This window comes from Triturus cristatus, chromosome 4_1, assembly GCF_964204655.1.
Source record: "Triturus cristatus chromosome 4_1, aTriCri1.1, whole genome shotgun sequence".
Taxonomy (NCBI): domain Eukaryota; kingdom Metazoa; phylum Chordata; class Amphibia; order Caudata; family Salamandridae; genus Triturus; species Triturus cristatus.
The window spans coordinates 377,872,482-377,889,823 of NC_140585.1; the positions used below are offsets into that span (position 1 = coordinate 377,872,482).

General features: G+C 48.6%; 1 protein-coding gene across 2 annotated transcripts in view; it reads right to left on the reverse strand.

Moving 5' to 3' along the window:
• FBLN1 (fibulin 1) overlaps positions 1–10,263 on the reverse strand; it is an 852,642-nt gene extending 842,379 nt beyond the window's left edge. For both annotated transcript variants that reach the window (XM_085652428.1, XM_085652429.1), the window contains exon 1: positions 9,902–10,263. In XM_085652428.1, coding sequence (XP_085508554.1) covers positions 9,902–9,968 — 67 coding nt within the window. In that variant the 5' untranslated portion in view covers positions 9,969–10,263. The remainder of the gene's footprint in view (positions 1–9,901) is intronic.
• Between the last annotated feature and the right edge of the window lie 7,079 nt (positions 10,264–17,342).

A 17,342-nucleotide genomic window follows, 5' to 3' on the forward strand; every position in this document is an offset into this window, starting at 1 on the left:
TTGTTGGCAATGTTCACTTCCACAGAGGCCCCATCTGACATACGAGGTCACTGCAATGGTGCAGGCTTCACGCTCCTCGCATAGCACGTCGCTTCACTCACGGCTATCGCCTCCTGACATACGGGGGTCGCCAACCTAATTCTGCACACAGGCAACAACCCGTTTGGTACAGCAGACCTCTGCTCGCACCTGAAGACCTCGACAGAGCTCTCCATTGTACCACACTTTTTCCGAAGCTCTCCTCTCCCTCCCAGGATACACTGGTTTTAGCAAGCAGACACTAAATGTGCTATAGTGTCTAGGTTTTTGGAGGTTTTATGCTTCTTTTGAAGTGCTGACTTTTCTGCCTCTTTTCTCCTTGAAAGGATGTTTGTCACAGCAGGCGAGACTACAAAGCTGATAGTCCCACAACACAGGCCATGAGAGTGACTAGAGCTCACACCTAGATGTCAGCCACAGTGATATGTTCTTCAAAAGATTAATCCCGGGCCCCCAACCCTACTCTTTAGGATTCCCTTATCAGCACCATCTCCTTCCTGAGATGTGTCCACGCTGCTTCACTGCGATCTCTCACTGACTCAAAGGGCGAACTTTGAAGTGTACAAGGAGAAAGTCTCTCTTCCTCTCTCTCCTTTCTCCAGTGTGTCCCCACTCAACTTTTAGGAATACAGAAATACACAAATCTGTTGGAGGAGGCGATTCCTCTAGTCCTCATGTCTTCACCAGACAGGCCTGGGCTTCCGAAAAAGGAATCCAGGGTACTCCATGTAATATACCATTACAGGCACACTTGCACTCAGTCTATATACACAGCATACACAATGTCCAGTACGGTACCTTCATGTATTGTGCTACACCAGACAAACATAAATTCAGCCCACACATGCACTCTGTGCACACTGCTCAGTACTGTAGCCTTTCTGTAATATGCCATTGTGTGCCACTTGCAAACACACATACAGCCAGTACACACATTCATCGTGGGTGGCTGCACAACACTTCACCCTTCATGTAGTGTACTTTATGCAAGTAAACTTAAATTAAGCACATGCTTTCAACACACATGCACTGCACAGCACTACATCTTCATATAATGTTTCCGTCGCAGATATACATCCACCTAGCACATGCACTCACCATGCATGCACTGCATAGCACTGCTCTTTCCCTGTACTGTACCCTTCCCAGGCACACGTACATCCAGTACAGAGTCACTATTTGTGCTCTGCACATCACTTCACATCCAACTGATGTAGGCTTAGGGGGTATACACACAGGAGTGGAACTTTAAAACGGTGAGTGAGCCGGTAGGACTCTCTCCAGTAATACAGGTTAAAAAGGATCTGTTCACTTTTACAGATCACTGCACACTATGCTGCCACCACTGCGCTTGTGTTGCTTAACACCTGGTGAAGGCAGTAGCCTTTCACCACTATGAAGGTAGCCATTTGGGGTCCCCTCCTGGTCCAATAAGACTGCAATCTGTGAGGCTTGCCTATGTCATGGCGCGCATGCATGATCCGTGCTTGCGTATGACAACAAAAATCATCATTAGGGCTCCAGGCAGCAGTACACTTTAGAACTCAGGGCAGGGGTACACATCCATTACCATGCACAGGACTTTTCCATCCCAAGACAACTGATGAGCATGCATGACATGTGTGCACCCTCCTTCATACATCACATTTTTTTTTCAAGCATCTACTGAATGCGTGCAGCCGATGCATCTCATTCCTCTGCAGCTGCCATTGACTGCACACTTCTACGGATGCCCAGATCCACAGGTATACCCTAGGAAAAAAGGGGCAACACAATAACCTGGGGACCTGGGTAGAACAATTGATTAATAACACAAGCGGCCCTTGGGGGGCGAGGGGGGCCCTTGACTTCCACTGCAATAGTTGTAAAGAACCCTTCTTACAGACAAGGTTTGTTTATGCGTTTAGTGAATATTAATTAAACTGACACGTGATAGCCGTTATTTTAGTTTGAGAAGCACAGGACTAGAAACAGTGTCTGTAGTGACCTGGTGTACAGTGGCCACCATAGTTGTAGGACTTACGTTTCAAAAATCTTAGGAGCATACATTTCAAAATTAGTGGCATCACATATGGTGGCACATTGCAGTGTGCACACACCTTCCTCTGTTGACAAGTGTAACATGGGCAGTAAGTAGCAAGCCAAGTGTCGGGGCAGGAGCCTATAGTGAGGTCCTCAGAAGCAAATTTAAAATTATTATGTACACATTACTCTCACCTGCAACATAATTTCATTGCCAATGCTTTTTTTTCTTTTTTGGGGGGTGGTAGGAGGGACAATGAACCAAGTTGTTGCCAACTCTTCCCCTTTACCAAAAAACTTTCACGTTACTCGATTTTAAAAAGAAATGCCGCCTGCGTCCTTGCATGGGTGCACACGTGCATGGTGGTGACGCATGCATGCGCTTGCGCGAGGACACAAATCTGGAATCTGTTAATAGATCGCTTGGGTACCCCTTAGGTGAGGTCCACATGGTGACTCGTGCGCCTTGGACTAGCTGTCCAGGGCTTCCTTTCCATGTAAGCTTTCGGCACTCACATGCGGGTTCATTGATTTGCCAAAAGGAACAGGCATGCTTAAGAGACATTCCTTCGATGAACAGTGCGTGCTGAGGCAGCTGGGTCCTTTTGCAGAGACACTGAGAGGAAAAATAATGTGCAGCCTCTCCCCTTCCCAAGCTAATCCCGCGCCTAGAGGTCGGTGTCATGTAGGTGAAGCGCATACCCTTGAACAAGTTCCTCCAGGTACCGCGCGGGTCTCCGGGGACCTCCAAGAGACAAGCGCTGGGGTTCGACTTCGGAGACAGATACGAGGCTGGTCCAAGGGCCGGGGGTGATCAGCCGGTGTGGCTCTCTGGGGGCGTTTAGTTAAGGGTGTGAACATTACTGAAGGGAGCCCGATTCTAAAAGGCTCGACCACACAAAGCAACAATGCCGTGATTAACTCTTTGTAGTGTTATCACCGGGCACTGTTTTTACTGTCCTTCAGCGCGATCTATCTCACAATGGCCAGGTCCTTGAATAAACTTCCTGTCTTGAATAGGCATATCAAGTGATTCCTCGAGCCCCTGCCTAAACAGGAATCTGCATACATGCCTAATTAACCCAAGTATCCCTGGCTGCTGGAAGCTTCACTCTAAACACACTTTGATCTCAGGAGCAAACTAACAGGACGAAAGCGCGCTCCCTGCTGAGTGAATGAGTTATTGAATAGACGTATTCATGGGAAGACCCGATACCTTATTGTATGCACAAAATCTTCCCTGTCCTAGCCTTTCACTTACAAATGTATTGCATTCTGGGAATTGGAGTCTTTGTAGGCTTCAATGGAAGCAGCTAATAGCAGTGGGTTATAAATGGTTAATCCTACGATTTATAACTTGGAGTCCTGTCGATTTGAAGAGATTAGAAGATGCTGGTAATGGAACACAGCCATGCTGTATCAAGCGCATCCCGTTAGGGAAGATGTGAGAGTGGGATTCAGGAAAGATCGGGTCATGTCAATGAATATAGGACTTCTAGGCGCGGTTCTGCATGTTGTCCTGTGTCCATCGCTTTTTTAATGACACCCGGATCTGGAAACTTGAATCGGCAAATGACTAACATGCAAGCGAGGGATTCATTCAGAACACTAGTGAAAGTGACGTGTGCAGAACTGTTCGTGCATCCTTAGAATGCAGCCGAGCATCACGAGACACATGGCGCAGCCCGAACTGCAACTGCCCTCTTCCCACCTTTCACGGTTAAGGTTACAATATACCTTCATAACATCGGAGCACCATTCACCACTCCTCTGCTATCTTTTACAACCCAATGCATTCTGGTAATCGTAGTTTTAATTCATCACACTGAAACCAATTAAAGTATGTAACCTGACAAGAGTGATTTGTAAAAGAAAAGCCCATACTAGGAGGTTAATTAGTATTATGATACCCTTATGAATGATACATTTTCCATCCCTTTTGGAGCTGGATTCGTAATGACATCACCACCTCATATGGGATGCACCTCCAAGTAAATTCAAACCTACCGGATTTCACCTTCGAGCAAACTCTACCCGAAAAAACAAAATGGTGCATTTATGAACATTGCTGTAGGTGCACTCAGATCAGCCAGATGACAGACCGAGAGTGCCACGTCAGTCTCTCCATTAAAGTGCATCGTGGAGGGAGCATTTAAAACAAGCATTGGCATAGCCAATAGGTCTCGCCTTTGGGACCTTATAAGTGTTTAGTTATCCAGCACAATATCCTTGGTGCAACAACATCAAGTGTTGCGTGGCTAAACACTTATAAGGTCCCAAAGGCGAGACGATTGGCTATGCTAATGCTTGTTTTGAGTGAGTGGCTCGTGTATGTATGCCACTCTGAGGTAGAGATGCTGCGAGTGCTTTTACAGGAGCCCCTGTCACATTGCGCCTCTTCAAAATGTATTTTGGGTCTGGCGTAACACTTCTAGCCCCTATTCCCGTCTTCTCCCACCCAATGCATCCTTAAATGTCCCATGTACAGCCGGGGTTGACACTCCTATTAGCCCTGCCCTCCAGTGACACTTAACCTGTCACGGTTGGTGGTGGTGATGGACGTGGTGGTGGTGGAGGACGCGGACATGGCGGTGGACATGGCAGTGGTGGTGGACATGGTGGTGGATATTTTGGTGGTGGTGGACGTGGTGGTGGTGGTGGACGTGGTGGTGGTGGTGGTGGTTGACGTGGTGGTGGTGGACGACATGGTGGACATGGTGGTGGTCGATGTGGTGGAAATGGTGGTGGTGGAGTACGTAGTGGTGGTGGACGTGGTAGTGGTGGATGTGGAGGAGGACGTAATGGTGGTGGATGTGGGGGGACATGGTGGTGGTGGTCGTGGATGTGGTGGTGGTGGACGTGGATGTGGGGGTGGACGTGGATGTGGACGTGATGGTGGTGGATGTGATGGTGGGTTGGACATGGTGGTGGTGGATGTGGTGGACATGGTGGTGGTGGACGTGGTAGTGGACATGGTGGAGGACGTAATGGTGGTGGACATGGTGGTGAAGGACGCAATGGTGGTGGACGTGGTGGTGGTGGGTGTGGTGGATGTGGTGTTGCTGGACGTGGTTTTGGTGGTGGACGTGGTGGTGGTGAACGAGGTGGCGGTGGTGGTGGATGACGTAATGGTGGTGGTGGTGGAGGACGTAATGGTGCTGGATGTGGTGGACATGGTGGTCGTGGACGTGGAGGTGTACATGGTAGTGGACGTGGTGGAGGGCGTAATGGTGGTGGACGTAATGGTGGTGGACGTGGTGGGTGTGGTGGACGTGGTGGTGTTGGTGGATGTGGTGTTAGTGAACGTGGTGTTGGTGGATGTGATGGTGAACGAGGTGGCGGATGTGGTGGACATGGTGGTGGTGGACGTGGTGGTGGACGTAATGGTGGTGGTGGGCGTGGTGGATGTGGTGGACATGGTCGTGGACATGGTGGTGGTGTACGTGGTGGTGGACGTGATGGTGGACGTGGATGTGGGGGGTGGACGTGGTGGTGGATGTGGTGGCGGATGTTGTGGAGGACATAATGGTGGTGATGGACATGGTGGTGGTGGGCGTAGTGGTGGTGGGCGTGGTGGTGGACGTGGTGGTGTTGGTGGATGTGGTGTTGGTGGACGTGATGGTGGTGAATGAGGTTGCGGTGATGGATGTGGTGGACATGGTGGTGGTGGTGGACGTGGTGGTGGACGTAATGGTGGTGAACATGGTGGTGGTGGTGGGCATGATGGTGGTGGACATGGTGGTGGTGGGTGACATGGTGGTGGTGGATGTGGTGGACGTGGACATTGTGGTGGTGGTGGATGTGGTGGACGTGGTGGTGGACGTAGTGGTGGTTGACGTGGTGGTGGTGGACATGGTATTGGTGGATGTGGTGGCAGTGGTGGTGTTGTATGTGTTGGTGGACATGGTGGATGTGGTGTGGACATGGTGGTGGTGGACGTGGTGGTGGAGGACGTGGTGGTGGAGGACGTGGTGGTGGAGGACGTGGTGGTGGAGGACGTGGTGGTGGTGGTGGACGACTATTGGGTAGGAGGGTGCTGGCAGAATGCAGATGGAGAAGAGGATCTCGAAGGGGGCACATGGGAGAGCAGAAAGAAGCTGAATATTAGATACAATAAAATTTAAAGCGCAATGCTCCTTTAATTAAAAAAAACACGTTGTGCCTGCAGTGAGAGTGGCTCACAAAGAAAAGAAACAAGTTTGCCTCCGGTGTTCAGTCGGTTTAAGCTCCTTTTATCTAGATGCCCAGTTTGTTCAGGTGCGTGTGCGCTAGGTGAAATATTGTGTACTGACTTGTCTTATGAAACCTGGCTGTATTTCTCAGCTCCCCGCATGTGCCAGTCAGCAGCTTGAATTAACTCAATTTACACTACATGGAGTCTATGTCAATGTCGTCTGTCACAAGACAAGACGTTAAATGCATGCAGTCACAAAACTCGGAATCTAGGAGATTTCATGGAACAGCAGAGTCCCAACAGAATTAAACTGAAGTGTGTTCAAGTTATGAACCTTCTATCAGTAATGAAGTAATAGATTTGGTGAAACAACAGCAAAACCTTTCTGACATGTTTCTGATGTGAAAACATTAATGAACTATACAATGCAAACCAAGTTCGGTTTCAGAGGCAGACATGAGCATTGAAAAAACAGCTCTGTTTTAGAATTGCTTTTGTTCTGCTTATCTGCGTGAGAGAGAGGGGGAGCAAGAGGTGAGCCCGGGAGTGGTACGTGCGTGCGCACGCAGACTTCTCATTTTCAAGCACTGCACTTGTGCTTGTGGTGCGCCCCTGCTCGCTTCCACAAGGTGGATGCCGCCACAAGCACGAGTGTGTGCCTGAAAATGAGCAGAGCGAAGGCTAAAGGCCCTCCTTAGCAGCGCATGCGCGCTGCGTAGGCGAGACCTAAAAATGAATACATTCACAATACCTAGAAATAAGATAACAATCATTGTTGTTGGATCCTAAAGTGTAAGTCACGCTGAAAGAGTGACACAAATATTAAACAGCTTGCTTAATAGGTTTGACTTTGAAATCAGGGTAAAAATCTCCTCCAGCCGAGGATTAGAAGGTAATTAGAGAGTAGGGGAGGTGAGCGAGCCAACAAATTAACTGGCAGAGCCGAACCAAGGGCCTGGCTCGGCTCTTAGAACTAGCGCACGAGCCAGCTCTGAAAATGATCGCTATGTAAAAAGTGTATTTCGTTAAAGTGTGGAAGCTTTGACATTAATACGTCACATTACGGTACTGCTTTGAGAAGTACTTATTGAAAGTGATTGCTTTGAAAGTTAAACACGAATTTAGAACCATTCCTCCCCCCATCCCCAAACTGGCCACAGTGCCATTAATGAACCAAGAGGCAAGACATTTGTCATGTGAATCCTCTTATGCGGCTCCTCTACGTGGCCTATTTTGAATGCAACATTATAGTTTATTAACATAATGTGTTTTATACAGATGGTATTCAACACTCATATTTTTAAGTACTTTTATGTGCAAATATGAAGAAAAAATAATTTTGGTGAAATAAAAATATTTGCCCAAGATCACACCATTTAGACAGGTTTTCTGGTTTCACTTTGTACAAATGAGCCACTGAACGAGTATCTATTTGTCTCTCCTTTTTATGTCATGCTTTGTTTTACCTCTCTGTGCATTTTTCTGCAGCTTGAATATACCAGGGAACTCGACCGGAAGCTATTGCAGCGCTCTACATAAACACCGGTTATATTACACAATGTCAGATTCCATTTTTCAGGCATGGGGAGATTAAGTGGTTTTCCCAGAATCGCAGTATGTTGAGCCAACGCCAAGACTTCAGCCTGGTTACCCAGCTCCAAAGTCGGAAGCTTTGGCCAGTAAGCCACATTCTGGGTAGAGCGAGGGGGGCAGGCAGAAGACACATTAAAGTGCAGTTCGTCATGGGCTCGAAGTTCCAACGTGAGCTCGAATTGAGCCAGGCTCGAACTTTCAGTGGATCGCCCACATTTAATCTGCAGCATGTGCATAAAGTGGCAGTGATGAAGACCCACGTGGGTGTGCAAATAACTATCTTAATTCGATGCACGTTGTGTTCCATTCTTTTGCATCGCGCTCAAGATAAACAAAGGAAATTGCCACATTTGGAGATGCAGAAAACGCAAACCAAATGCTTTTTCAGAAAGAGAGTAGGTGGTTACATAGATAGGTCAGTATGGACCAACAGCTCACTGTAGGCTGCAACATCACAGGTTGTGGTCAGTCTGCAGCTCTGTGCTCAAAATTAAACTGCAAATCCATCTGTAAATGGATTTATCTATCTCATGCATACGCTTCATGTCTGTATTTTTACCAAGTTATATATTCAATTACGGATGCTATGTGCAGCGCTCACTCTCCCAAGCAAATAGGTAATGTTTCGAGGCACTTCTAAAAGCTGGCCAAGTTACAATGCTCTTGAAGCAAAACCCTTTGCAGGGGTGTTACAAATCTGCCATGTTTCCCAGTTCAGTGAATAACTCGATAGCCTAGTCTTGGTGTTTCCTTTGAATTGTAGGGATGGTGGTCCTAGTTTTGTCCTGGGTTAAGGTGAAGTAAGACTACAAGGCGCAGAATTCTAAGAAAAACGGCACTCTTGCTATGAAATGTGTTATTTGTATTGTCTTCTGTACTAGAAAGTAAGCAGAACCCTCCTAAATGCAAGTTTAGAAGATGGCGCAAGGGTTTTGGCCTTTATTTTACACAGCATTCTATTGAGGTACTATTTCAGACGAAGTGAATCATAACTACAATACCCAGAATGCTTGAACATCTGGCACAATATTCTACTAATCTTGCTTAGGTACAGCGCATGTGCGATACACGTGCCACCATTCTCACTGCACTCCCTCCTCTAGCAATGTTCGGTGTGCAGTAGCTTTGCTCACCAAGGGCGCCATACACAGCCCAGCAGCATATACAGAACTGCATATTGTGCACACAGAAGAGTGAGGCTTTTCTGACAAGTACAAGCGGGCCAGAACGTGTGTGCCTAACCTTTGATGCAAGAAACCAATCCTTGCACCACACATGTGGTACACCTTGGCTTTAGCAATGCCTGGAAGTTCACAAGTAAACCTATACCATCTACGCCGGAGAGCTCCCGATTGTTTTCTTTGCAATGTAAGCGTCCTAGTCATGATCACAACAGGACTGCGAGTACCAGAATGCAAAGCAAAAACACAGTGCTGGTAACTTCTACCACTGGGTACGGGGGTCTTATGTACGACGATTTAAAATATAACGGACTTGCTGACCCATGTTTTTGATAATGCTGCCCTGCCTATAGGAAGGAAGCTGAACCTTAAACTGCAGTGAACTTTCAATGCCCACGTGCTTTGCGAAACCGCGTACCTTGCTTCACATTCAAGGCCCCAATAAAAGTCACGCTTTAAAACACAGCTCGGTTTCCTCGGAACGCCCCTCCCTCTGCTTAAACCTCAGATCGGCTGTGGAGTCCCTAACTTCAAGAAAAACCGGTGCTTAATTTGCGCAGGAACTTGCAGGTGGTGGAAACGGCACTGATTTTTGGGAACCACTGCCATGAACTTATTTTTCATCATTATTTGGTGACAAGCAAAAAAAAAAAAGGGGGGGGGGCAAAAAAAAGATACAAAAACTGAAATAGAGAGGAACGTGCAAAAGTGAGAAATGGAGAAGACGTAGGTGAGTGGGAGAAAGGAGGTATGGGAGGAAATCAAAGCTACACAAGCTAACGTAATCTCGAGATTCGAGAGCGCCAACTTTGCGCTCCTGAGAAACCTGCGCTCGTGATTTTTCCTCAAATTAAGCACTGAGACGAAGTACTCCAGGCTTAGAGTCTCTCACCTTGTCCTAGCAGGGCAGTCAGCAGCGCGGCCAGCAGCCCGGTCCTCCGGAGGCGCGGGGAATCCATCACTTTACAGGCAGGACTCGAAGGGGCTCTGAGAGGAAGCAGCACGCGCACCCGCAGCTGAATGAACGCTGACCTGCCTCGTGCGCCTGCAGCTGGAGAGCGGGGCCTTCCTGGCGCGCGATGATGCAGAGGGCTCCGGTGCCGCGAGACTGGCCTCCCTTGCCGAGGCAGACTCTCTTTCACAGCCCTCCTCGCGGGACGCCTGGGGGAGGGCAGAGGGGGAGGTGTGCGGTGCTGCGAAGGCGAGCAGAGTCAGACCTGGTGCCTGGACCCAAGTTAAACGTATTTAGCATGTGTCCTGCAGCCTGACAGCCGCCCCCTCTCGGCTAACCTGGCGCGATGTGTCTCGGGGGACGAACGATATTTCACAACCCTTTTCATGCCAACCTAACTTCAAGGCACGAAGGTCGAGGTCTCCAGTGATTTACTCAAACCTTTCACTCTACCTCTAACTCAAACCAGATGATAGAATTCGGATACTGTGAGGAGTAAGCCCATACTCTCCCCCACCGAAGTCCTGCATGCCATTAGTTTACAGTCACACAGAGACGTGATGGAAAAGGTTTCTGTCCGAGAAACCTTTTTACGTCTATAGTAGTGTTATCTGGAAGCAATGCGGAATAACGGGCAAGTGAAAAAATAACGGTTTGCCCTCGTCGTATTTTTGCCGTGCCTGCCCTATATCGTGTTTGCCGAGCCTTCCTATAAAATTTGACCCAAGGAGGTTGTGAAACCTTTCAGCCTCAGCAAATTAAAGTGCGTTTCAGATGTATTCGCACTGAATGTTCTGTTGAAACGATAGCGGCTGTGGTTTGGTTACCCAGGGAAAAGGTGAAACTCACAGCACCATAGCACTACTACCCCATGCATGCCCTTTGAGGATATTAGGAACCTTAAATTACAACAATGCAATGCATGCGACATAATCCAGACAGTGGCACTCCTTGTGGATAAACTATGTCTCAAGTTTATTCATTACACAGGTCCGGTTAGCTTACTGGCGATCCAGGTGTCCACGGTGAGTTCCTTGAAATGGCCGACACCCATCCCCAGAAAGCTAGAGCTGTTCTGTTGGTGTTTTCAGCACCAATGCGCTTAGATTATTTTCCTCCATTTACAGCGGGTTGCCACCCCACTCTTTACTTTTGTGTCATGCTCGCTACAAGTCTGCGTGAGACCCTGCCTAGGCTGCCCAGTTGCTCAGGATCGCCAAAGAGGCCTGGCTCCTGGATCATGACCGCTTATAAGATCACCTGGTCGTACTCCTCCCTTCCTGATGCCCAGGGCAATAAAATAGAGGGGTGACTGAGCCTCTCCCCTTATGGTGTCCCCGTGTTTTTAGCTCAAGTCCTAGCAGGGGAGCAACATTAGGATGCTGTCTCCTATATGACGCCCTGCGTGCGACATGGCCAGCTGCATTTTGGTGTTCTATTGAGATCAAACCCAAATGACTCAGTACCGTAAGGCTAAAGTTAACTGTATGAAATAACATTACTCATCACACTGTATACATCTGTAACCACAATATTCTAAATTTCCTTGTGTGGATTTACTCTATGTAGCACAGTTATTCGCATCCAAGGTGTTCATGAATGTTGATTTACCAAAATGCCAGGGGTAGCGGAAGTGACATCACTTACTCACCTTTTGCGCCCTTTTGCCCCTCCCTCGATGTCACAGTATGTGACATCACAAGACCTTGGGGAGCATGATCTGCGTTCTGTTGCCCCTTTGCTTTTGGGGCACTGCCTTTTCCCTCCTCAAGCCCTGGTGGGACTGGAGTCCCACGGACCACACACGCCAGCACCTCCAGCATTTTAGTGGCGTCTACCAACTCGACAGGGGACTGCTAATCCCAGAGTCCAATGCTCCCGCTGCAGGTGTCACCAGTAAGGGAGCGGCGCTAAATCAAGATCGCGCATAAAAGCGCTGCCTCTCCCCCGTGGCGCCGGACGGACCTTGCCCGTTATTGACAGGAAGAGGCAGGGCAGGGCCACCCCTCTTCCACCTGCTGCTTCAGGAAACCCCTTCGGACGGAGAGGTACTGAGTGTTCGATCCTTCCAATTGCTCCCTGTTTTAAATTGCAGCTCAAGGCGAAAGACTAGAATTGGAACTGGCATACCATAACACTTAGGGCCTCATGTAGGTCGCCAAATACCGGTCGGTAACGGCCGATTTTCGGTAATTATACCGTTACCGACCGGTATTTTGGCTATTGGTATGTAGGGGGACAATTTTTGGATTCGGAATTTACCGAATCGGTAAAATTACCGAATCGGTAAAATTACCGAATCGGTAAAATTACCGAATCGGTAATTTTTCCGATTCGGTAATTATACCGATTCGGTAAATTCCGAATCCAAAAATGAGATGTAGGGGGAGTGTGTGGGTGTGTTTAGGAGTCGGTATTTACCACCAACTAATAGTTGGTGGTAAATAATTAATGTATGTGTATCAGCATTTTACAGCGCTTAGCAGTGTGCAATGTGGCAGACATACATGCCCTTAGGGCATGTATGTGTGCCACATGTGCACACATGGCCGAATCAGGGGTGCAACAGGGTGTCAATGTGACACCCTGCCACCCTTGCATGTTCTCCACAATTACCGAATCGGTATTTACCGATTCGGTAATGAGGCATACCTTCCCCTCAATGGGAAAGTATGCCTCATTACCGAATCGGTAAATACCGATTCGGTAATTACCGAATTGTAACGAATCGGTAAAAATTACCGACTCATTACCTACATACGAGTTACCACTTCTTAAATACCGATTCGGTACGGATCGGTATTTAAGAAGTGGTAACTGGTATGCTACCTACATGAGGCCCTTAGTATTTCCATTATTCTTAAGGTCTATCCATATGCTGATTGAATCCCTGTCTAAAGCTTGGTTATAGTATATACGGGAGAGCTTGTGAATACATTCTAAGTGCTGGTTTTATATTTGATAAGAATGGAGAAAAGAAAGACTATGGAAGGAAGTGGGGGCGGTGGTGGTACTGGTAGAGGTAGTAAAGGAAAAAAGGCCAGGAAGGTAGTTAGACATGCAGGTAGCAATTGTGTTTTGGATCGCAGCGACACTCTCATTGGTGAGTGTGAGGATATACTAGTAGCTGAGCCAAATGTGCAATCAGTTAGGGATAAGTCTCCCCATAGATCTACCCAAATCACTATTGGAAGCCCAAATCGCCATTCTGCCATCCCTGCTATGTTCCTTAAAACACGCAAGAAAGGGCACACTATCACCAATGACGAGAGTAAGCAGGGCCCAGGGAGGTCTGATGACTCCCTTACTAGTCCCCATAGTCCAGCTGGCAATAACCTCCAACACATTGTCCCCTCAATTATATGTACAAACAGGTATACGGCCTTGTCAAACACTGAGGGAGAAGAGAGGCCCCAGCCATCCGAGTCATTTTCAGCTAGTACTATGGGGATAGTCGTAAGTCACAACACTGACTCCCAGGATATGATCCATCAGGTCCACATGCTTCAGTCTGAAATAGGGACTATGAAAGTAATGATTGAGGACTTAATCAACATGGTTAGACTCTTATCGAAAAGGGGGTCCTCTTGTATAAATTGTGCTAATAACATGGCGAGCAATCCTTCTTCACCAAATCAATCGACCAATCTAGCAAGAGTAATAGCCCCCCCTTTCAAGGGTGGTAAATACAAGGATAGTCCTTTGCCCCCCGAGGTGACCAAGCCCCAAAAGTCCACACCACCACCACCCATTTCTAAGCATGTGTTTTATTCTAATCCAGGTATTTCTAATCATTGTAGTGCATAAACCACAAGGGATCTTTTACTACAAGGCAGAAATACTTATTCCTCTCAGCTTCAACATCCACAGTGTAACACTCTAACTGGGCGGGGGGAACAGAACGCTGTTGAGGCGCATAATACGCATAGAATATACATGGTGAATGTTACTAAGTTTGACACCAACAAAGGCACAGAAAATGCGGATTCACTAACTAATAAAGCCATCCACTGGATATGTCATGTAAGGGGTATCCGCTTTGTGATCAGGGAGGACATTATCAAGGCGCGAAAGCTCACTTCCCCGATTCATCAGACCGATTGTATTAAGCTCACTTTCAAAAGGGAGGATCTTGTTGAAATCTTTTAGCCCTTGAGTTTCGAACCTGCTTTCCTGATTAGTCATCCATCCAGTTTAGACAATCTCTCCCAAGTAGCCATCCTCAACATATCGCTGGTCAGATGCCCACTAGACAAATGGGATTCTCCACGCTAAAGAATAATGACTGACTCAGAGGAATGACCCGAGCACATCAAGGATAAACTAGAGACCCGAAAAACATCAGGGGTAGTCCTTCTATTATTAACCTCCCAAGTATAGATGTTGGTGGGTCTGCAAGGTTTTCAAGGACTATATAATTATGCCTCCACCTTTGATAGAGACCCAGCGTTAGACTAGTTGTATATCTCCTAACAATACAAATGAGCCACTATTAACCTGTCACATTTTCCAAAGGGGAACCCTACTATCGTGGAATATTGAAGGGATGAGCTCAAAGATTTCATTTCCCTAGTGGTATGCTTTTAGAGATTGTTACGATATTTGCCTTTTCAGGAAGCATGGCTAGTGGCACCACACCATTGTGCAGGTTATCTAAACTACCATATTCCAGCCATGAAAGGAGCAAAAGGTCACCCTTCAGGGGGACTGATAATTTGGGTCCGCTAAGATTTAGGCATTACCATCGAGGAGCACTCAACCAAGAATAATGACCTTCCGGCAATAAAAATGAAATTGGGCCCGCAAGAGAACGTAGACATCTATAAAATTTATGTGAGGGCAACCAGAGGGAGGAAGAGGGAAGTTTTAGCGGCTCTCGACGACCTCCTTGATCTATACTCAGTAGATACGAACGTCATTGTGAGGCGGCGCATATGGGCAACAGCAGGGTACCTGTACATCGCGGGCACCAGCGTGGAAATCGTCCGAGATCTCTCCCAAGCCCGCGGGGATGTCCTCCGACCGCGACCCCGATAACCCCGCCCCGTGTCATGTGTCCTTACAGGAACCAAACCCGAGACGAAAGACGGCGGAAGGCGTCACGGCAGACCCCGGAACTGAAAGTCCTGGACCAGAGAAAACACCAAGAACTCCCCAGGAACAGCGCGCAACTGCAGGAGACCAGGAGAAGGAGCAAGAGCAGGCGAGCCGGAGGGTTGCGGCAGGGCCGGTGAGTCCACAAATATGGGGAATAGTGGGAGAAGGGGCGGCGGGTGGTAACGCTGTACCAGGTGTGGGATAGGGAGGGCGGCGTTGTATAGCACAAGGGGCACACCTCCTAACAACCCTGACCCTCACGCTCCGTCTTGTTGCACGACCCCCCCCTTTGTCACCACATCTACCCCTACCCGGACCTTTTGCGACCTTCAGGCCTCACGTCTCTTTCCCCCCCCCCCTCGTCTTGCTCCTAGCTTTGCACATTTCCCCTTTGTTCACCAACCGGGTGTGGTGACTGGTGTCACTGAAACATAGGAAGCAACAGCTGACGGCTTCTCTTCTTGTCTCCCCCTCTGTATGAGCCTCCGCAAGCCCACCTTGTTGACAGGAGCCACCACCGGAGAAGACCACCGTCTGGAAGGGAGACCCCAAAGGCCCAGAAGGAAGAGAGACACTATCAAGAGAAGAAAGGAGTCCTCTTTATCCAAACCACCCCACCAACCTGTTATTCTTAATAAAAATTCTTAAAGATTGCACACTATATCCAGCCTCCGCGTCTGTGTATCCGGCCCACGCTCCCCTCACGCTTACAGGTGGAGTCAGAAGTGGGATTTGCCGGAGACATGGAGGCTGCGATTAAAAAAATGGCGGACAGTCAGGAGAGCCTGGTAAGGGCCATGGAGAGGTTCCTCACGGTCGTGGAAGAGGATCGGGACAGACTACAACAGACGATCACCGGCCAAAGCCAGACGCAGGAAACAGCCTTAGGTAAACTCGCCGACGCCATCAGCCAACAGAGAGGGACCACCACTCTCCCCTCCCTTGTCCTCCAGAAATATGTGAGCGAAGAAGACCCCGACTATTTCTTCAGCAACTTTGAAAGGATGGCCCTGGCAGCCGCATGGCCCGCTGATAAGTGGGGACAGTACCTCGGACCCCTGCTCTCAGGGGACTTACAAGCCGCTTATCAGTCCGCCAATATACAAGGTCTCACCCCTTATGAGGATATAAAACGGTGTATTCTCGAACGCCTAGGGGTAGACGAAGAAACATACCGCATGAGGTTACGACAGCTAAAAGAAGGACCCCAAGAAACCCCAAGAGCACTGTACTTCCGCGTAAGAGACTTAACCGACCGCTAGCTAAAACCCTCCACCTCTACAAAAGAAGAAATCATGTCCAAAATATACCTCGAACAGTCTCTCGCCTCCTTACATCCCCCCCATCCAGAGATGGGTACGTCAACACGCCCACCTTACATTAGAGACCGCGGTTGAGATTGCCAGCGCCTTTAGCCGTGCGCATGAGCTACAGAAGGGACGTGAAGAGGCCTCCTGGAGACCCGGAACCAGCGGAACACACCGACCAAGTCGAACCCCGACCCCAGTACCCCGGAAACCGGACCCTATTACCATAGTACCAGGACCCCCCCTTCTTAGAGCACCTGTATCCGGGCCCCAATGTTACAACTGTGGAGGACTAGGGCACATAGCTTGCTTCTGTCCTCAGAAAGAGGAGCCCATGGAGGTTGGACTCACCCGGAACTATTACTGCTCCCAACAGGAAAGCGCGCTACCCCCATATCGCTGTACGGTGGAGATAAACAGAGAACCCCTAACCGCCCTAGCAGATACTGGTTGTCTTCAGAGTGTTCTAAGACCACAAGACCTTAGCCGAGTACCAGGAACCATTGAGGGGTCCGTAGCTATACACTGCATGCATGGTGATACCAAACACTACCCTACAACACAGGTTCGCATCCAACACCCCACCGACCCGGGGTCCTCCTTGAAAGTAGGTCTCATCCCACGCCTGCCCGAACAACTTATCCTTGGGAATGATTATGCGCAGTTGAGTGATCTGATAAAAGAGTCAATCCCTAAACCAAAAGATTGGTGGACGGAAGCCCCCTTCTCCCAGGAAGAGAATCCCGATTGGCCCCCTGCCAAAGAAAGGAAGAGCCGCAGACAGAGGAGAAAAGAAAAAGGGAAGCCTAAGGCGGTCTTCCCGGTCCGGATCGAAGAACACCCCTGGCAGACAGACCGGGACTTCCACGCCACACAAAGAGAGGACCCCGTCCTACAAGAAGCATGGAACAAGGCACTAGAAAATGAGGACCCTCTCCAAGTAGGTCCCTTCTTCTTTAAGAAAAACGGGCTCTTGT